This window comes from Bacillus rossius, chromosome 13 (genome assembly GCF_032445375.1).
Source record: "Bacillus rossius redtenbacheri isolate Brsri chromosome 13, Brsri_v3, whole genome shotgun sequence".
NCBI classification, from domain to species: Eukaryota; Metazoa; Arthropoda; class Insecta; order Phasmatodea; family Bacillidae; genus Bacillus; species Bacillus rossius.
Genome location: NC_086340.1, coordinates 670,862 through 693,032, shown reverse-complemented (window position 1 = coordinate 693,032; position 22,171 = coordinate 670,862). Strand labels below are relative to the sequence as shown.

Below are 22,171 nucleotides of genomic sequence, written 5' to 3'. Positions count from 1 at the left end.
AAAAGCTTACACACGCTCACGTTATAATGTTAAACTCAAAAATATACTGTAAAAATATGTAAAACTACAGTGTTTATTTTCCTTTCCGGCATAATGTTTGGACAAACAGGCGAAGTTTTAAAGCCTACGCACACCGCTGGGGGCACTGAAGTCAGCTTGGAACAGCGACACCCGATAAATACAAAATCAAGCAGATGATTGGCCGAACGGTGGCGGTGTTTGAAAAAGCCTTACGTGAGTGGCCATACCACGTCAGCCGGGGGCGCTGGCATATAGTTGGAACAGCGTCGTAATATCAAGCAGAAAGCATTTTAAATCGCGCCAAAAAGCGGAAAAATGTAAACAAACATTCATTTTCGAATGGTGTGATGATGGTTAGTTGGTAACAGTGTGTTATAGATTTTGTTAAAGGGATTAATAGATTTCCAGATTAGTTTATGGGAACAACTAATAATCAGTGTCTAAATCAAAAGTTTGTCATATAAATATATGTAACCTACTTGTTTAGGGTATTCAGTAATGAGTAAGTTCAAGTAAAATTATTTAACTTAAATAATATTTAACTTAAGTAATTTGGAGCATATTTTACAACCAACTTAAATAAAAAAGCACTAATCGGTCAAAAAAATCGGCATGATCGGCAAATGTGGTGATCGGCTCACCCCTAATAGAAACTGTTTGTAATTAGTACAGTTATGAATTATCTCATTATTATTCACTACAAATAGTCACATTCCACTTGAAAGTTATTTGGTTGCAGTGAACAAGCCAAAAGCTTGCAACAGTAAGCAACGACTACAAAAGGGTTTCATCTCAGGTACAGATGCTGAAATAAAATACGTATACACCAAAAATGTTTACTTTGTATAATAACAGTCTTTAAAATTTTATGTTTGATAGTTACAGAAACTGAAAAGTGTACGAGAGAGCATTAAAAGTAACAGAAACTCATGACGTTGCAATTTGTTTTAACGGCACATCCAGGTACTTGGCCAGTGCTTGCGCCTTCTCCTTCAGAAGTCCGAAGCCCACGGACTCTTTGGCATACAGACACAACAACAAGTTGGCCACTTCCGTGATTGCAACTTTGCCATCCTGAAAACAAAATATACACGTTGATAACTTCGAAGCAAAGAGATAATTAAAATGGCTACTAATAAAACTGAGAAGATAAGAGCAATAGGAATGGAGTTTAAGAGGCAAGACAGGATCAAGAATGAGATGGTATGGTCATGTGCAGAGAATGGGAAAAGAGGGGCTGCCTAGGAAAATGATGGTGTTGAAGCACAAGAAAGAAGACCCAAGGAAACACTAGGAAGGAGATGGGAAGAAATAATTACAGGAGAGAGGAGGAGAATGGTTCATGTGACATCAGAAGATGGAGGCATTTTACTATGCTGATCTGGCTGCAGGTTGGAAATCATTATGACTGACGAAAAAATAGTGATGTACAGTTGAGAAACAAGCTATTTTGAATTATTTAGTTTGTTTTATAGACAAATAAAAGTAACTACCTGAAATCCCTGCAGGGTTGAATGTACTAGCCAAGCCACGGACACACGCACAGAATAAACGTTTCACCGCTGATACCAAACATGCCACAGTCGCTGCCAACTCAACACCAAACACCAATGACACTTTCATATCCCAACAGCTCGGAGATGCAATGTACTGCACCCTCACATCGGCCAAGCTTGCAAGGTTAATACTTCCTCCACTGCACTGTCTGATCTGATGAAGCTGGTACAACTAGCATCAAGGCACGGTGGCTGAGGATTGCGCACAGGAATGGTTGGTTTGGCTTTATGTTGCCCGGGGCAGAAACTGTGATTAGCACCCCCTCACCTTTCCAACAACAATACATGTACCATGCATTCATAACTGTTTTGAATCCATGAACATTATATGTGTAAATCTTTTTGAAACCCATGTACTTATTGTTTAAGTGTATGTTTTATTTAACGTAGCTACTTTATTCATTGATATAATATAGTTTTCAAGAGATACATTAGATAACACACATATAGCTTTAAAAGTGTTACATTTTTAAATTAGGTACAGTATTGAAAAGTTACTTAGAAACTATTAATGTTGTATTACTCAAATCATATATATCCAAGGGTCCAATAAAAAAGTTATGATAATGTACTTACAACATATAAAATGATGTCATTAGGAGAGATTATCATTTTAATCACTTAGTAGATATTGTACAATCATCTTTAGTTTACACTTTTATTTCACACTTTTTGTGTCTACAATAAAATTAGTCGGCCCATCCGGCGGCCGGAGCAGGCCACCTCCTTGATTGTGCAACAATGTTACATGTGCGCACTTGCGCGACCGCCCCAGAGTGCTCGTACAGATGTACACTTCTGTCTTCCTGTCAGCTGCCTATGGCCTGTTACACAATATGTGCACTGAGAACCGGTTATAAAACAATGCAGGCAGCCATATTCACGGCGGGTAATTTACCTTCATGTTGGACAGGTGTACACAAGCTTAACAAAATAAGTCCTGGTACATGGGACTGCTACCCAGGATTGTCAAACGGTTGCCTTGACAGAGATGAATAATTATTCTCACAACGTCCAACGTGAACAAGAAATACTCCCTCCTTTAAGCCTGATGTGCGAGACGTACTTTTAAACTTCCTGCCAGTGCAAGGCGTGTAGTTTGTACCCCGTACCACATAATATTTAATTACCTAATTAATATGATTGTTAATTTTCATTTGAAGCCCCCAAGTGAATGTTTTCAGGTTATTACAATAAGGACAGAATGGCCCCATGCGCAAACATTTCGGAACACACCCTCATTAGAACGGTTTAGTTTTTGAACTAAATTACTAAACTTGCAAAGACTTAAATACTATTAGGTAATAATTGTTAAATAATTATAGTTTAAGCGAAATAATATTGGTAACAGTGAAAGACTAAATAACATTGTGAAAATAAATGTGAATGATAGTGTGAATTTTGGAGCGATAGCAGCGGTCGTGGTATGAGTAGGAGTGAAGTAACTACGTGGAATGGAATATATTTATAACAGGTAAGTGATTAAATAACTACAAAGTAAGAAATATTTTGCAAATGTGTGATAAAGAGTGTAGTAGTACCAAAAGAAATGAATGGTAATTTTTCTTAATGAATTAATATAACTGTGTAGAGAATGAAGGGAAGTATTGAATTCACCTTGAGAAATCAACAGTTTTCACATAAATGCTCTTATTATATATATAAAAAAAATATTCCTACTAACTGTATAGTAAATGTTCAGTTAGAAAAAACTACTCAAATAGCACCATTTTGTACCTGGATATCCAAATTTTTGCCCGGGGGAGCCCTCCCACCCAACACATTATTATTGGGATGAACAGTGTTGACGTCGCTTCCCTCATGTAGACAGCATGCCTCGCCACTGGATACTCGGGATGTTAAAATCATAATTATAAATGTATAGGTAATTAAACTATAAAAATTTGTACTGCAAAATGGCCAGATTGTAGGTTATAATACAATACCTTGCGCAGTTTGAGAAATAAAAAAATTGAACTTGAAAATATTCTATACTTGCTGCAACCTGACATTCTATGTTTATCAGAGCATTGGTTAAAACAGGAAGAGATTTCCTGTTGTCATTTCGATAAATATGTACTTGCAACAAGCTATTGTAGAGATAAAGTTAGTGGGGGTGGAGTCTGCATCTATGTAAAAAACAACACAGCCTTCAAAGTCTTAAAACTGGAAAACTGGTGCCAGGATAAGGTTATAGAGGCAGGTTGTGTAATACTACCTCATCTAAAATCTTGTATTATTGTAGTTTATAGATCACCTATTACCTCTAACTTAAAAAATTTTTTCACAAGTATTGAAAAAATCTTAGTTATGACAAGGAAACAGCAGATATCAAATAATCTGTGGAGACTTTAATATTAATATGAGTGAAAGTAATAATAAAACAGACACTTTCAAGAACCTCCTCCTACAATTTAACTTAAAATGCTCAATTTCTGAACCCACTAGAATAACCTACTCAAATAGAAGCACCCTAGATAACATCATAACAAACATAAATCACATACACTACACATCTCTAAACTATGTAACAGCCCTGTCTGATCATGATGCCCAAATCATTGCACTAGAAAAATCTATTTTAGATAGTAATATCAAAATTAAAAAGTTGTTTACAACTTACAATATAAGAAAATTTAATGATGATAAAATACTCTTTTCAATAACCTGCTACAGAAGGAGAACTGGCACGAGGTATACTCTCAGAATGACTCTAATATGGCGTGGAATGTGTTTTCCAACACATTCTCACGGATATTTGAACGAGCCTTCCCAAAAGTAACAGTAAAGGATAAAAACAACACTTCCAACAAATGGATGACTAGAGGACTTCACATTTCATACAATAGACTTAGATCACTCTACCAAGAAAAAAGGAGAAATATAAGTGAAAGTCAAAAAATATACATTAAAAATTATGAAAAGATATATAAAGAGTTAATTAATACAGCTAAAAAGCTATATAATAATAATATAATAGATAAAGCACCTAATAAGTGTAAACAAATGTGGAATTTAATAAAACAAGAAACTAAACAAGGTCACTGCCATGTAAATCTATCTCTAAAAATAAAGGACTGCCTAGTTGAAAATCCAATTATAATTGTCAATGAGTTTAATAAATTTTTTACAACAGTACCTCATGAACTAGTAAGGCAAGCTGACCCACAAATAGCTGATATTACCATCCCTCAAAAAGACAAAGGTTCAATAAACATAAACCAAGAATCTATAATTTTCAATCCAATTACTGAAAATGATATACTTAAAATAGTAAATATTCTAAAAGCAAAGAATTCAGCTGGCTTAGATGAAATACCTATGACCATAATAAAAAAATGCTGTCATGCCATTAAGTATCCACTAACATATATTTTTAATCATTGTTTACTAAACGGAGTGTTTCCTGATAGGCTAAAGTGGGCTAAAATAATCCCGATCCACAAAAAGGGAGAAGCTACTAGTATGACCAATTATAGGCCTATTGCAGTACTTTCTTCTTTCTCAAAAATTCTTGAAAAAATCATTGCCCACCAGTTAATAGCATTTTTAGAAAAATATAAAATAATATCACCAAATCAGTTTGGCTTTTTAAAAGGGAAATCAACAGAACAAGCAATATATCACTTTATAAACAAAGTAGTTGACTCTTTCGATAAACAAAACCATGTCTTAGGTATTTTTGCTGATCTCTCTAAGGCTTTTGATTGTGTAGATCATAAGTTGTTAATTACAAAATTAGAATCATATGGGGTAAGAGGAGTACCACTTAAAATATTTCAATCATATTTACATAACCGTTATCAAGTTACAGCACTTACTCATAGAAATAACAATGGAAGATCAATAGAATACATTTCGCAAAAAAATCCAGTAACCATTGGTGTACCTCAAGGCTCGATATTGGGGCCAATATTATTTATACTATTTATCAATGACCTTCCACAAACAGTAAGATTAATTAAAGGTGAAGCAACTATGTTTGCTGATGATACAAGTGTAATAATATCAGGAACTGAAAAAACAGATTTTATAAACATAACAAATACAGTGATAAGTGAACTCAATAAATGGTTCCAAAAAAATAAACTTGTCCTCAACATTTCTAAATCCACTATAATGAAATTTTCACGGTCAAAACATTTAATTCTGGAAGACGAAATTAAGCCTATTGGAAACAGAAAATTGGAAATTAAAAATGAAATAATATTTCTTGGTTTAGTAATTGATAAAAATCTATCCTGGAATGTGCACATAAACACTATTTCTAAAAAATTAAGCACTATGTGTTATGCTATGCAAACCATTAAAAATATTTGTTCGACTCAAGCTGTCCGAGCTCTATATTTCTCAAACGTTCAATCTATCCTTGAGTATGGTATTATTTTTTGGGGAAACTCAAGTAAAGCAATTAAATTATTTCGCCTTCAAAAAAAATACTAAGAATAATAAAAGGTAAAAATAAAAAGTACCATTGCAAACCTCTCTTCAAGGAGCTAAACTTTCTTACACTCCCCTCCTTGTACATATATCATACCATATTGTTTGTAACTCAACATATAAATTTTAAACAAATTAGTGATATACATGAATATAATACCAGGGGTCAAAATAAGTTACAGATAGTAGGGCATAGAACCAATATATTTGCACAAGGCCCGTACTATTGTGGCATAAAATTAATTAACAAACTTCCAAGACAGATGATAAATACTAGAAATGATAAGAAATTTAAAAAGGAATTAAAAGAGTATTTAACTAAAGAAGCGTTCTACTCTGTTAAAGAGTTTTTAGATGGGTGATTCATATTTTTTGAAAAGTGATTATATTAAATGCTCTGCAAATATAGTTATTGTATCTGTTTTGTATATTAAATGCTCTGTAAACATTGACTATTTATGACTTGTATCTGTCTTGTCTTGTATCTATCTACATATGTATATAAGTCCCACTTTTGTTTTTATTTTTTAATATATGTTATATAATTTAATGTATCAAAACTGTATATTAATTGCTACTGTATATGATTTGCTGGTAGCACCATGACAAAATATCCGCTGTACTGAATTTGAGTTCTGTATGTGAGTGTCCTATGTGTTTTGTATTGACAACTCCCCTTCAGGCTGCCTGGAGAAATGGAGGCTTATAAATAAATAAAAAAAAAAAATAATAAATCTTTGGCATTGTGTTCTATACTAGAATAGGTATGGCTGTAGTAAATAATATAATACCCCAAATTCAGTTTCACACAGAGAATTTTTTTTTGTGGAAAAGAAAAACTGTTCTAGTGTTCCCGCACCTGTTCTGTGAGAATGTAGGGGTGGTAAATACATCAGTGTCGCCACGTTAGGTAACGTCGTCATAAATTTTGTTATGGTATCGTATAGTAGACCACAACCCAGTACTCACCATGCATTCTATTAGGACCAGCTGCAATTTATCTTCCTTGAATGCACTTCGGCCGTTCTTCTCGTACGCAGACCAAATATTGCTGGCGATGGCAGCAGTCACCCGGGCGTCCTTGTCGCCGTAGCCGCTGTAGGCAAGCAGGGCCCCTTCGTGGTTCATGAGCCTGCAACATCGCCCATGACTGCCGCTAGACTCAGCATCTCTTGTTGTCATCAGGTAGTAGATGTCTTGAGGATTGAAGGGTGGGTTGAGGATTTTCTCACAAACATGAAGAGGGTAATTGTGCAAAAGTTGTGAAGAGGTGTCACGGGTCAATTCTAGACTCGCTCACATTTTTTTTTGTGTGCACCGTCCTCAGGGAAAATTACACCTTTTATTTGCTTTGTGAGTTAGTAGCAATGAAGGATTGCGTAGCAAAATGAGATGCAGTTGCAGTAGGTTTAAATGAGGAATTGGACAGTCTGGAAAAGTAAGCTGTAACAAGTAAATGGATACATGTTCACAAAACAAGAGTTAGTCACACCAGCGAAAGAAAACAGCAGGGTAAAAGAGAGGCTACTTGTTAGGGTAGGTGAGAAAAGTCCCCAGTGACAAACACCACAAGTAGAGAACTGCGTATGTGGTCTGCACTACATCACAGTGATACGCCCTGTGCAACTGCGTGCGAGAGGGAACTGGAGGGAGTGCAGCTAGGTGGGTGAACGGCAAGTGGAGGAGAACAGACAAAATCTGTAAGCACGTCACTAGCCCGTCAAAGCTAATGAAGGATATGGAGAGGCAGAACCTAACAAAGAACAGGAGACTGTCAAAGATGCTAGTGAGAATGTATCATAGTAATGGATGGGGAAGCTAGGACACAAGATAGATACTTATAAAAGCACATATAGGATCAGAAAACGAAACTACATAAACGTTAGCATTGAGGACAATGGTAAAAACTTGCTGTTTGTGAGAAACTGTTGGAGTTAGGAATAAATTTGTTGAGTGTTTGAGAGGAAAGCAGCGGTTTCTGATAAGGTAAATAAAAAAAATAGTTGGCATCGGTCAACTATTTCAATAATACGGCCTTTCACGAGAAATGTTTTTTTAAACCGGCTAATCTCTAGCCCCAGAAGGAAAATATCGACAACTTACAAAGTATTTTCGACACCGCCAGTAGTTGCTTGGCTTAAAACTTGAATCAACGCTTTCGGTTTTAACATACTTCACACAAAAATTACACAGAATTCTTTATTGTAATGTTCTAACTAAACACTGAATAAACTATATTTCACGAAAAGTTAATAAAAAAGATTGTTTACGCCCTCCGTCTTGGTGTTCAGTATGTACCATAGAGTACAGAGTAGTGGAGTTTACTTTTTACCAGTAGCTTTTTTCACTCTCAGATGAGGATGACCAATGCAGCCAACCAGAGCTGTTGTCATTCCATTCAACATTCAGGTTTTAATGAGTTTTATGGTGTTTCAAAGTAAGTTTTTACGTCTATCCTTGAAAAAATGCTTGTTAATAATATAAATAATTTTAATGTGTCCCAGTTAGAGTTGGTTCCGCTGGCATTCTTCTATTTTATTTATACATAAATAGAAAACTCCATAGAATCAATGGTTCTTGTAAAAATGTTCTGGGGTATTGATTTGTGCTGCTTAGTTCACCTTATTACAATAGGAATTCTGTGGCTGTAACCTAGCAACAAATCACAACACAACAGTTTTTTTTTACTATATTTAAAAATAGTCTAGGAAAATAGTAGAATTTTACACCAGTGCTAAGTTAAAAAATGACCCTTCAATTTGAGTTGGAAAAAGAGTGACGTGATAATAATATCATTGACATAAATATAGGCGTATAACGAGTTTTAAGTTGTATAATTTCATTGTCAGGATTCATATTTTACTCGGCATTCCTGATGTCGTACAGAGACCTCAGAAGTAAGTGTTTGTAATTTTATATCATAGAGATAAGAATTAATGTACACCCGTACCTCCGTAGCGTAGTCGGGTGCACACTGTCTCAAGGTGCGAGGGGCTCTGGGTTCGAGTCCCGGGAATGGCATGGGTGTAAATTTGTGAGTGTTTAAATTTGCCTCTAATTAGTCGGAGTCAATAAAACTGCCATACAAAACTGTCAAAAAAAAAAAAAAGCCAGGTCCAGTTGGATATACAGCTTTCAGTGTGAAATGTTCTGGGTTTGAGTCTAGGGTAAGTCAAGATGTGTGGTTTGTTATTTATTACCTGACTTATTTTCTAATCATTCTGCAAAACAGTATCGCGATATTACAAGTATTTTATCTGTAGTTTATCGGCTTATCGGTTGGTTAGGTTCCCCACAAAATTCAAAAACTATAGTTTTTCTATTTTATTTCTCTCCAGAATCGCTTGCAGTAATAATTACTGCAATCAGTTCCTACAAAAAAATTTGCTATGGTTTTAGGTTTTATTTCCAGCCACGTTATGGATTTCCTATTTTTAGAAAATTTTGGTTTCCGAGCTTCAGAACTGTTAACCCTTTTGAGATTGCAGGACGCTATGGCAAACCTTCGTACGGATTCTGGTATGCCTGTCCCTGCTGTGGTGGCACATCAAACACTAAATTATATGCTATAAAATCTCACAAAAAATATTACAGCCAAAAACATGAATACTTTAAATTACAAATAAGCACAGTTATAAATTTTTAGCAAGTTAAAATAAATTATAAGGAAAAAACAGCTTACCAAAATCTGTAGATCTTGTGTGTAAATACAAAAAAAAAAAATATTATTAGACAAAGTACCTGTGCCAACTGTCTCAAGCAATGAAATAAAAACCAGAATATAACGTGTTCAGTTTTCTTTTCTCAAGCAAGAACATTCTACTTAAATTTCACTATGTAAATGTTGAAGTTCCAAAAGCCTATATTGTTCCCCGAGATTTCTTCTATAGTTGAAAAAATGTTGTAGCGGTGGTACTGGACTCCAGTGGCGGATTCATACGGGGGGCTTAGGCCCCCCCCCCCCCCCCTTGACCAGGGCAGCCCAGCACCAAGCATGGTTCTTGGCAAGGCCGCCGATGTTATACAATACACATTCATACACTTACCTTTAACGACTTCATGTCTTGGAAACAGTTTGAATAAAGTTTTATTAAGCTTTGCATGACTTGATTAGTTTTCTACCAATAGCTCAAGATGTCTTTTAGCGGCGGGATAAATACGTGTGTCAGCAACAGCAAATATTCGGGCGAGACGTAAATGAAACGGACAGAGCTTGGAAAAAGATTCTCTGGCTGCATCCAAGCAACCAAGGTGACGTAACAAGGGAGTGTGTGGAAGAGGTAGACCCTTGAGATTTTTCTGTGTATCCACCACTGCTGGACTCCAGACTTCACCGAGATGATGCGGGCGCTGGGCTACACCAGGATCGTCTCCATGGAGAACTTCCGCTCGCCCAACTTCCCGCTGGTGGCGGAGACGCTGGCGTGGCTGGCGGAGCGCTTCGACCCGGACGCTGACGTGCCCACGGACACCAGCACGGAGCAGGCCCGCGTCGCGCTGGTTCGCTCCATCGCGCAGCTCATGGTGAGCAGCGCAGCGCTGTGATGTATCCTCCTGTTCCACGGCACGTCCATCAGACTCGAGGCCCCGTGCGTGCCCGGCGTGTGGAGCCCCGAACAAAACCCCTGCCATCACGGTGGTGTCAGTCGCAAGAAGGATTTGAGAATACGCTGAGGGGCCCAATGGCAAATGCAGGAACAGGGGATGGGGGGGGGGGGGGTTGGGGATATGGCCTCACCCTTCCCTCCAAGTTATGAAAAATTTGGCAAAATATCAGTAACTGTGTGAGAAGCCGTTGTCACCTATGGCTACTACTTTTATGCCCCTACATCAGCATGTGTCAATAGTAATGTAATTTATTTGAATACACATGGTAAAATTTAACAGAAACGTTCTCTCCATTCCCCCCCTACCCCCCCACACACACACAAAAATTCTGTATCAGCCACTACTTAGGTCAAAATGAGTAGTCGTGTTTCCAGAAATTTTTTTCTAAACTTTTTTTAAGAGAGAGAAAATGGCTAAAATGTATGTTTTCAGGATAATTTTTAGGCATGAAAAACCATATACATATATAGTTTCTTGAAAGCATGCAAGGAACTTGCATTACATTTTTATCTTCATTTATCCACCATCTAATGTCACGGTTACCCTACGCTTGACGAGAAGACTGCTCGTCAGTCCAGAGGAGACACCGCGCTAGAAGCACCAGCTAGTCCCACCTCGCTGACACAGATACGCCCCTGACTGGGCGGGCCCCTTAAGATATAAAAACATGGTAGTTTCCTGAAAATTCAAGTTGTGGATAAGCAGCTATATGCTCAGCGCTCTACAAATCCTGGGTGCTAGGTTACCATGACACCTAACTCCTCCATGCCGGCGACTGACTTCTGCCAAGATACCGAGATATGACCATGCTGTGGCTCTGATGGCATCAGCATCTTCTGTCATCACACAATCTTGCAAGGAAATGACTTGGTCCAAGAAGCAGGGACGGTAGTTAAACTAGTGTACGCGTGTTTTATATAGACTGAACAGCACAACATGAGCTCCTTGATAAATAAGTACTTTGTACGGATGGATCAGTTTGTATATCCCATCGGGGATCACTCGTAGCGAACGCAGCACACACTTGGCAACATCACATGCTTACAATGACAGCAGGGCAACCTGAAAACTTAAGTACATACATGTATGTTTTCTTATCACTGGCTCCTAAACTTTCAGGGATTTTGTAGCTGCCTGTGCGTGGCACTAACATGCAGTCTTAACTCTCAGTATTGCATTGTAAGGGAAACTACGTAATGCTGTATGTGTAATGTAAATAATACAGTCGGGATGGTAGCGGGGGAAGGGGAGGCTGTGACACTCTCCTGTTCTTGGTTGCAGTAGCGTAGCCAGGATTTTGATTGGGGGGGGGGGGGGGGGTTAAGAAGCATGGTCCCCCCCCCCACTATTAAAGCGGGGGGTGGGGTGTCCTCCCCCGGAAAAATTTGGATTTTAAGATGTAAAATAGTGCTATTTGAGCAGTTTTCGGTACTTAACTTTAAATATTGTAATGGTAAAAATATTATTAATTTTTTAATAAAAAAATTGTTTGAGTGATGAAGTAAGAAATTAATTAAAGGTATTTTAATCAATCCAATGCCTTGTCCACGTCCACTCAAAATCATAAATCATGCTCGAAGCTCGACAATACAAAAAAAAAAAAAAAGGAATAAAAATGTTTGGGTTTCGGCAGAACTGGCCTATTCCTGGAAACAATTAGCTTTATCTTGAAGAATCACCCAGTCACCACCTGCTTATGATTACCGCGCTGGTTGAATGCAGTAGGCGTAAGATATTTGGAAGCTTGGGACCCGTCACGACGTCACAACCTCATAGCTTCTGATCTCGACAGGGGTAGGGGAAGGAGGGCAGGAGAATCGGTAGGGCTCGCTTACTCTTCCCCCTCCAGTGCAGTGGCCGGTGATAGCTGTAAGACACCCAGGCTCTTAGCTAACCTGCTTTCAGTTAAGAAAAAAAATAGTGTCTAAAGGGGGGTGGGGGGTTAGAACCCCTAACACCCCCCCCCCCCCCCCCCCCCGGTTACGCCCCTGTTCTTGGCCGTAGGCATCCAAGGCACACATCAGGCTGAACACCAAGCGGCTGTACCAAGCGGACGGCTACGCAGTGAAGGAGTTGCTGAAGGTTGCGACGGTGCTGTACGACGCCCTTCGCGTCAACTTGGCGGAGATGGCCGATGACGTCACCCTGCCGTCGCAGGTCGATCTCATGCCCAAGGTCAGCAGCAGTCGCCTCGCGACAAGGCCCCCAGCGCGGTTGATGTGCTTCATCCTCGTTCCTCATTCTCAACTGAATGAAAATCACTTTATTAAACTATTCGTAGTAGTGTGATCCAGTAGCGGATCCAGAAGGGGGGCTAAGGGGCTCAAGCCCCCTCCAAAAGCATCTGGGTCCACTATTGTTTTAGTGTTTGCCTTGATAAAGCCTAGCCTCAGCTGGGTCAAGCCCCTCCCAAACCAAAATCCTAGATCCGCCACTGGTGTGATAATTTTGTCAATGATTTGCCTCAATACGATTTGAAGTCGAACTCTTGAGCAAATCGGCAGTTATCCTAGTTGATTATCATTTCGTGACTTGATTCGGAATAGTTATTTTTTCCTTCCATTTTTTTTTATTTTCTTGGATATTTAAGCGTGTTCTTGTTAATAATGATTGTTGTTTGTAATCAAGAGTTCAGAAATTGGTCTTAAACATATTATTATTTTTTCATTAAAATTTTAGTAGTTTAACTCAAAAAGTTAAGTTACGAAGGTGCCCAAAAAAAAAAGTGAATTTAAAGAAACTGACTGCTGTTAAAACGTCACTATACTGTGTACTAGCATAGTATAATATTATAGTTGTACTTGTACTACGGTGGCATTCTATAAAAGTATCCATACAAAGAGTAGCTTCCAAATAGGAAGTACTGTCAAATGTGGTGTTACACGTGAGGATAACCTTACATGAAAGGTGGTACACTACAATATTTATTGAATAATACTCTATGTATATGAATCAAGTAAATTTATGAAAATTACAAGCAACACAGACCTCCAGTTTTAAAAATGGATTTGGCCTGAAAATAACTCCATAAAATCTGTTCCCTCAGAAAAATCAGCCGTTATAGTTATGAATTTTCCTTCTCAGCTAAACTTTTACAAATGGTTCTTCAGAAATTATGATTTAAGATTGATTTAGGCAAATATTTTAAATTTTGTACATGTCAAGAACAGTAAGCACTTGTACCTTCAAAAATTCTCTTGTCTTAGTGTTTGTTTGTTTTGTGACTCTTCAAGAAGGAAAATTGGTTCGCTGGCACCTCACACATGGAGATACGTATTGAGTGTGCTGATTGTTTCTAATTGTGCGGCAACCAGTGGTTTTTCTGCTTGTTTCAAGTGAGTGCAACAGATTCTGCCAATACTGCATGCTGCAATGCATTCATGGGCATTGATAATGTTTTGCCATCAAATTAATGAACAACGAGTAACATGTCCGCCGCTCCTCGATGCGTAGACTTAACGGCAAGGACCTAGGGACCACCTCACAGTAATTCTTTACATTATAACCATATTGCCACAAAGTGATGGTGGGGGGGGGGGGGGGAAATTACACACACAGGAATTGTTTAAACATTGTTTTAACTAGCATGTTCTTAGTTGGACTCAACATATTGACATGCTCTTTGGCTCATAATTATAATACGGAGTTGATTCGATTAGTCAAATAATAATTCATGACAAATAATTACCCTGTCAAACTAAAGCGTGAAAAACATTTTACTATATTCAAGTTACACAGCTGAAACAATATTCATATAACACTGTTTAAAACTACTGTTTTACGCAAGTAATTAAAACAACACCTACTTGAAATAACACCATTTCCTTGCGAATATGGCCCGTGGCGCGGTGCACAAACCCCGCTGTGTTGCCAACTGCCCAGACACTCCCTACTAGACGCCAGCATGGCGGGGTTCAACCTGAGCCCGCGGCCCGCCCTGTTCTCTGCACCGTCCGCAACCCACTAGCGGTAGAAATTGTTTCACAACAATGTTTTATGAAAACGCATTAAAATTCGGCCTTGAAATTGGACTCCCAAAGGAGTTTCACTTGAAAAAAAATAGACAATCGACACTTAAAAGGCTATTTTAATGCATTTATGGCACCACGTAAAAAAAAATTTCACACCACAATAGCTATTAAAATATAGATTAAACATTAAAACAAAAAATTCAAAGTTACTTCAAAGTCATGTGTATCCTGGAGTGCATTATTGTTATCAGGTTTTTATATTTGGCGGCGTGTCGAGGGGGGGGGGGAGGAGGCATGGGCGGATCCAGAACGAGGCTCCGGGAAGGGCCAAATTAAATTTTCTAATAAATTTTAAGTGTATTTAGAATTGAAATACCGAACAGTAAGTTTTATACGGTCTTAATTAGCTTGCTGCTCTATTTAAAAGTGGGTTGGAAGCTGAATTATAATTTTGTAGTTCTTATTCAGTCGTTGTGCATTTGATTTCTGGTTTCAAAAAAAGGTTCCATTTTTTTACAGCGCTGCAGTAAAAATAATACTTGAGTGATTTTGGGGAACTGTGACTAGGAAAATGAGAAGTTACTCAGGGTTGAAGGGGAGGCTGTTGCATCGGCTGGTGTGTGCAGGCCGGCGACCTGAGGCAGGCTCGGCAGCTGGCGTCGCAGATCACCGAGAAGGGAGCCACCCTCCACGAGCTGCTGAGCCGGGAAGCGGACATGAGGGTGAGTGGACAGCCGCACATCTCCGTCCATCTCCGCTCTTCGCTCTCGCTCCGGACCCAGAGCTCTGCATAGTCAGGATACAGCAAATAATGAAGTATTATTCTTCAGTCACAATCAAAAATATAATACAATTCAAAAAAAAATGTTTAGGTTTATAAACTATTGCATTGCAGAGCATTACTGGATTGCATTTTAATAATATGTAGGTGTATTATTAATAAACGACTTTGTGCAATTTTTTAATAATTTATCGGCAAAATTTTTGTGTATTTTATTTTTTTAAAAAAAGTGGTAATAGGTTTTTATTAATTTGATACCATCTGTAAAAAATAAAATAAAAACCTTATAGGCTACGGGAAAATGGTGTACTTGCCTAATTGTTTTTTTGAAAAGTCCAGAGGTAAAAATTAGCATTTAGATATGTTTTAGATGATATAAGTCTTGTATTCTGTTTGTGTTTGGTTATCACTGACATGGTGTTTGTGGAGTACGTGCCGTCCCAGTGAGTGTGAGGATACTTGCAGTGCCTGCAGGGAGGACAGGGAACCAGCAGTGTGTCGCTCGCTGGCCGGCGACAGCAGGGAGGGTCCCGATTCAGTTTCAAAATTACTTCTAATGCTTGAGTTTATCCTGATAGGATGAAAATTACAAGTAAATTGTTAATATAGTTTATTGGAAAACGTACTAGGTATGCGATAGGTGGAGATTACGTTTGCAGTCATGGCCTCGTCAACCGGGGCTTCACCCTGGGAGCCTGGTAAGACTCGTCGCTCTCCCGACACTTGCCCGTCCTGTCCGGCATTTGAACTGCGTGTGCCACAACTCTGAACGACATCCGGTCACGCAGTGCTACGTTCCCCCCTGCCCTAGTTAATAAGTTAAAGTGTTATGTGTCTTTCTCTTCATCCCCAAGTGTGTGTGGTTTCAGCAGACTGACTTGAAGTGCGCTTTTTAGCATAATTTAATTTAAATAAAAAATACTTAACAAAGACGGAGCTGAATAATCCCAAGCGGACCCAAACTTGGTCGAAGCGAACGGTATTGGTATAAATATTAATTATTAAATTTCAGAAACAAGGGCATGAGAGGATGTGCTTCATTTGTCAATTATTCGTGGCACAAATTCGAATAATTGTTAACAGCTTTCTTGTTTGGTGCGAAGGTGCCATGTTACTCCAGAGAACGCACTCTGTCGCCTTGGCCTGGCATCGCCGGCCGAGGTAGGACGCGCTAGCACCCCGGGGAATCCATCCGTTACCATCATCGACTAAGTAGCTCTGTTATAGGTACCTTTCAATTAATGCACATAATTTGCTTAATGTCCTCGAGAGGCAGACTATATAAATAATTATTTTTCACTCTTAACTGAGATTTTGAAATCTAACGACGTAGGTCTTCAGTAGGGTGGCTCGCACTCACTTAAACCGATTAGTGTCATAGAGCTTTGGAACAGTTTCAATCGAGACGTGTACGAGGGCGTATTGTAATATGCCAACAAGAATAAGAAGGTGTTTGAGAAACCGTGTTTGTTCTGGCCACGTGTCGGCCAGCAGCAGGTATCAGGCACGTGGGACGCCCCAAGAGCCCACCGCAACACCTGATGCTTGTAGCGTGCCAGACACTGAGAGCGGGACAAGCTGTGGTGATGTTTTTTTTTTCAAAGCACATTATTAACCCGACTTGTAACTTAAATTTTGATGATGGTTTTACTAATTTATTTTAGGGTATTTTGATATTCTTTTCTGATAAGTTTTATAAGTGCTTGCGATCAAATTTCTGGAAGAATCGCGTATTTATATGTTGCAGTTAATTCTTGGAATTTTTTTTTAAATATGAAATCATTCGGTGGCTCCCTCAACGTAACCCTGCAAACCCACAACAACGTTTACAGTCTTTTGATTTTTTTTTTTATCAATTATTGTGTTTTGAAAGTTGTACGGAGGCGGCACGAGAGAACCCCTCGGCCTGGCACGGGCAGGAGGCGCGCGGTAGCTGCGCGGACCGGCCGCTGGAGATGGAGGAGGTGGAGCGCGGCCTGCGAGAGGCACTGGACACGGCCGGCGAGGACATCGCCAGCACCAGGCGGCTCCTGGGAGGGGTGTCGGCCAACGAGCAGAGCCTCGACGGCAAGATCGAGAAGAAGAGGGCGGAGCTGGAGCGCAACAGGAACCGGCTGCTCACGCTCAAGAAAGTCAGGTCGGTCCCCGCGAGCTGCAGTCGAGCCGCAGGGAATCACGAACATCGAGGCTTGTTCTCGTACACCGTGCTGATTTCATCGTTTTCCTGTCATTTTTTTTTCAAGGGATATTGCTAAAGCATTATCTCTACCTCCCTTGCATTTGTTGTGGTCTGCTACAAATATGTTTAACAGATGAACACTCTGTGTAATAATATGGTTATAAAAAAGGCACGCAAGTCTTTTGTAATCATCATCAGCGCAATTATTTTACATTATGCTGCACCAAGTAAGTATCTGTTGAATATGCCTTTGGCAGAACAATAAGTACAAGGGTGGTTTCAAAATATTATTTTTTAGAAATATCCCTTGAAAAATTGATGACTATATAATGTAAAAAAAAAATATAAAACATTGTGTTGTACGAGACCAGGCCTTAAGGGAATTCTGGGAAACCACTTTCTTATGTCTTGATCGTGATTGCATCATGTAGAGACTTGCTATCCTATCCACAATGACTGGTGAGGTCCCCGGAGGGGCAGAGTCCCTGCTGCGGCACCGGGCCGGAGAGAGAGAGGAGAGGGTCGCCAGTGACCCCGCGGTGGTGGTGGGTTGGCAGGCCTGCCTTCCTGGAGGAGTTTGAGCGGCTGGAGGCAGAGCTGCAGCAGCTCTACGGGGAGTACCTGGTTCGGTTCCGGTGCCTGTCGTACCTCCAGCTGCAGCAGGACGAGACGGAGGCGGCGGAGCAGCGACGCGTCGCCGAGCGACAGGTGGGCTGCCCCTTCCCCCCTCCACCCCTCCGCCCCTTCGCGGCCGGGCGACGCGTTCCCTGTCGGGTCTGCCGCAGGCATTCCCACTGCGGCATACAAACTACACAGTCTTGAATATGATACATCGTTGTTGCAGAAGGGAGATACTCTTAGGGAGTACGCAATTTCGAGATGATTTTCTGACGAAGCTAACGGCCAAACGATTAAGCCCTCTTCAAACATTCACTATTAATTTGTTTGTCGTTATTTTGCAAGATGAAAACTTAATTTAAATCTGGTTAATTATTTTTAAGTCAAACTTTTTTTTTAATATTAAAGTAGGCTTTACTTTTAGGTATGTCAACCAATATATTTCTAATTTTATAAAATAAATGTTTGAAAATATGAAGTTGTAAAAAAATTATATACTCAAAACTAAATAAATGAAAGATTAAAATTTTAAATTTTACATTACAATTAATATTTAGAAGAATAATTAAAATTGTTTTCTGGCCCCAAAAATGCACGAGGCAGGCCTTATGTGGGCTGCAGGTTGCAGACCACTGTTATAAAAAATTGTGAGCCAAAAATAAGGAAAGCTGAAAGCAACTGGCAGTTTCAGTACCAGCAGAAGTAAGGTTGTTGGTAATGCTAGGGTGTGTGACTACTAGAGACAGTTGCAAATTGCTAAGGTTTCTCTTAAAAATATTTCTCCCATTATATGGAGGAGGGGAGAGGGGGATAAACAGATGGATCCAGGTACCCGTGGAATAAAAAAAACTTTCACTGTGATTGCAATTGTAACTGTAAACAGGGATAATAATGGTATTAGGTATGTACCCAAAAACTATGTTTTGAAAAAAACTTTTTGAATATAATAAATTCTCCCACTTATTACATTCATGTAGTGCTTGACCACCTGGTCAGATGAGTGATACAGGCTAACCCCTATGCACAGGAACCTTGGAACGCATGTTCCTCAGGTGCCCTCTGACTTGGTAGTTGGAAACATTGCAACTTTCCCCCTCATCTACTGGTTTCAATATATTCAGTTTTGACATGAAAATTTTTTAGCTGTTATTACATGAACCAGCAGTTCACCAAAATGCAAGCACTTAATTATACAGTTTGGTTTGTGCAGATCTTATTTTTCTTAGATTAAATTTTTCAGAGCATGAACCAACATGTTAAGTAATAACTCGACTTAATTTATATTGCTGTAAGCTAACATTTTATTTCTGAAAAATGTGTGGGAAAGGTTAGGGAATTTCTTGGTAGAACTTCTGGGACGCTCAGTATGCATCTACTTGTCGCCGTTTCCCAACAGCTAACGACGATTCTCGGAAAGAGCGGTGCATTCGACAATGTGAACAGTAAACAATATCGGTAACAATGTCAAATTCCACCTGTTGCCAAATGTTGTCTCAGTGGTGAATGTAATAAGTTACATATTTAGGGTGATCTAACGTCTATTCAGCATCCTGTGTTATTTGAAACGTGACTAGGATAGTTTTGATATTCAAAATGTGATACTGTAGAGACAAGATTACTGTGATACAGTAGAGACAAGATTTTAAGATATAATTTTTTTAGGTAATTTGTTTTTAAAAGAGGAGATTTCGGAGTTATGGTTTTTATATTATTTTTAAACTCTGTTTATTAATAAAGATAGCTCATTTTCCAACAAATCTGACACTTAAATGTTAAATTACACTAACTTCACCAAAACAGTGTCTTTTTGACTGATACATGATGCACTTTTACAATCTAGAAATTTGTAAAAAGCATGTACAACTACACGGAACAATAAAATTAAACGAACACGTACGTATGTGTGTTTGAAAAACGTATCAGTGCCGTAATATAAAAAAATTAGTTATTAATAACAGTTGTAATATATAAACATAATTTTATTCCAATCTATTTAGTAGGCTATATACAATTTTGTACAAACTCCATGCTAAATAAATTACAATAAATAAATTTCTTTGTAATATGAATAGAGTTATTTAATATGATAATTAATTTCATGATTTTTGGTTGTATTTTGGTGATTTGTAGTGTGTTACCGTGCACTTGGGTGTTGTATGGTGCACTGACATTGTTGCGGCTTCACCGCACTTCGCTGCCCGCTCAGCGGTAGACGGTAGCAGGTGAACCAGCGGCCAGAGCTGGCCGCAGGGCTCTGGTCGGCTGGTCGCAGCGAGCCCCGTGTCTCGCAGGAGACGACCAGGCAGTTCCTGGAGCAGCTGCGTCAGGAGGACCGGCCGGCCGAGGGCGCCGGAGTCCCGCCGGGGGCCGACCCCAGGGACGAGGCGGACCAGGGCGACAAGGCGGGGGCCGCCGGCAAGGCCAGCCGCGTGCGCATCAAGACGGCGTCTGGCGGTGAGATGTTCGCGTTGCTCCCCGTCGTCGAACTTTCCTGCTGGTAGCGCCATTTACGTGATTACTGAGCCTGTGCGAATCGTCAACCGAGCAAATCAATGAAAGTTATTTTTATTTTTTTAGATACGAATTTGCCAGACAATTTACTATTAATTTTATTTGAAGCTTCGGCTGTGATGCAGAGATTTGCGTCTGATTTGAAGATTCGCATCTGATGTAAAGCACCGGTCATCCTATCAGTCGCTTGCCACGCTCTCGATTGCAGGTTGCCCTCTAAAGTCTCAGGCCGGAGCTTCGGGTCTGTTGCCGAGCGACGGACGTACCACCTGTTGCATGCCGCCCCCCTCGGTCGCGAGCCGCCTTTCACTATTAACGAACATATAATTCAATTGTATTCATAAGTTACAGAAAAAAATTGGAGTACAAGTTGCCTATGGATCCATAAAAAAGATAAATAGAAGATATGGGTGATAATTGAACAGATGAAATTGTGGTACTTTTTCGATGTGTCTCTTTTTGTGAATATCGGTTGGACACAGTTATACCAGGAGACAGACGCATGACTGCGTGTGGCCCAGTGCAGTTGCTGGTGTGTCCGTGTGGGCAGATGTGTGTGACCGGGTGTGGCCCGGTGCAGTGATGCGCAGGGCCTCGGCCGGCCAGGCCCAGCGCCGGGTGTTCGGGAGCATGGCGCCGCCAGAGGACGAGGACAGCGGCAGCCTCGACTCGGACTCGGACCTGCTGCTGGACGACGACGGCTCGGAGCTGCTGGGCTCGGAGGAGGAGGACGAGCTGGAGCCGGGGCCGGCCGGCGACCAGCGCGCCAGCCGCAGCGGCCTGGCGCTCAGCGACGACGACTTCTAGGGCTCCGTCCCGCACCCCGCACCGCGCTCTTAGTGGGCGACGACTTCTAGAGCTCAGTCCCGCACCCCGCACCCCGTGTTGTTTGAAAAATGTATCAATGCCGTAATGTAATAAATTAGTTTTCAATAACAGTTGCAATGAAACTCGTTGCTTAGTAAATTACACTAATTAAATTTCTTTGTAATATGAATAGAGTTTTTATTTAATATGCCACATTGTTGTCAGTTTACACATTTCAGTTGGTCGTCTTTCATCTCGGCTTGAGACACACGTAATATTATCTTCCAGTAGGTTTCTACCAGCTGCTTCGAATCAATTCACAATTGATGGTAAAAACTAAAGTGTATTTATCTGAATATAGTTCCATGATTTTTATGAAAACTGGACACTAAAATTGGGGGTCGCATTATGATCGCAGACTTGTATCTTGCCTCTGGGAACAGCTTCACTGTGGCTGTTGAAGAAACCCCTCCCCCCCTCCTCTTCTCCCCCCCTCCCAGAGGTCCACTAGTCATCGTACATGACCACACAATTTTTTTTTTTCTCCTTACTGCTGGCATTGGTGTTTCCAAAGAGACCCTGTTAATCACTCTACTGAGGGTCGGGTAAATATGGAATAAGTTTAGTAATTTAAATAATTCTAGAGTGCTATGTATGTTCTTGAATTAAGATTTCCAAT

At 39.8% G+C, this 22,171-nt stretch overlaps 2 protein-coding genes across 3 annotated transcripts; one reads left to right on the top strand and one right to left on the bottom strand.

Annotated features, from left to right (window-relative positions):
• Positions 1 to 843: 843 nt before the first annotated feature.
• Positions 844 to 8,362, bottom strand: LOC134538065 (ragulator complex protein LAMTOR2). The gene is made up of 3 exons (XM_063379053.1): positions 8,121 to 8,362; positions 6,987 to 7,149; positions 844 to 1,095 (listed from the first exon to the last, which is right to left on the bottom strand). Exons 1-3 carry the CDS (start codon positions 8,186 to 8,188, stop codon positions 949 to 951), a joined length of 378 nt encoding a protein of 125 aa, XP_063235123.1. The 5' UTR covers positions 8,189 to 8,362; the 3' UTR covers positions 844 to 948.
• Positions 8,363 to 8,423: 61 nt separating this feature from the next.
• Positions 8,424 to 21,618, top strand: LOC134538063 (clusterin-associated protein 1). 2 transcript variants are annotated; one of them, XM_063379050.1, is made up of 8 exons: positions 8,424 to 8,454; positions 10,345 to 10,541; positions 12,630 to 12,800; positions 15,223 to 15,318; positions 17,297 to 17,514; positions 18,114 to 18,264; positions 20,466 to 20,628; positions 21,266 to 21,618. In XM_063379050.1, the coding sequence occupies exons 1-8, from the start codon at positions 8,433 to 8,435 to the stop codon at positions 21,490 to 21,492; spliced, it is 1,245 nt and encodes a 414-aa protein (XP_063235120.1). In that variant the 5' UTR covers positions 8,424 to 8,432; the 3' UTR covers positions 21,493 to 21,618. The 2 variants fall into 2 exon arrangements, with proteins under 2 accessions (XP_063235120.1, XP_063235119.1); XM_063379049.1 differs by lacking the exon at positions 8,424 to 8,454 and adding an exon at positions 8,651 to 8,914.
• Positions 21,619 to 22,171: the final 553 nt, after the last annotated feature.

Excerpts from the sequence above, each read along its gene's own strand:
- LOC134538065 (XM_063379053.1), bottom strand. The coding sequence starts at position 8,188 with ATGTTAAAACCGAAAGCGTTGATTCAAGTTTTAAGCCAAGCAACTACT. Across the intron at positions 7,150-8,120 it reads GGCGGTGTCGAAAATACTTT|GCTCATGAACCACGAAGGGG; the intron begins GTAAGTTGTCGA and ends GCGATGTTGCAG. Across the intron at positions 1,096-6,986 it reads TGGTCCTAATAGAATGCATG|GATGGCAAAGTTGCAATCAC; the intron begins GTGAGTACTGGG and ends TTTTGTTTTCAG.
- LOC134538063 (XM_063379050.1), top strand. The coding sequence starts at position 8,433 with ATGAGTTTTATGGTGTTTCAAA. Across the intron at positions 17,515-18,113 it reads CTCACGCTCAAGAAAGTCAG|GCCTGCCTTCCTGGAGGAGT; the intron begins GTCGGTCCCCGC and ends GTGGGTTGGCAG. Across the intron at positions 20,629-21,265 it reads CATCAAGACGGCGTCTGGCG|TGATGCGCAGGGCCTCGGCC; the intron begins GTGAGATGTTCG and ends GGCCCGGTGCAG.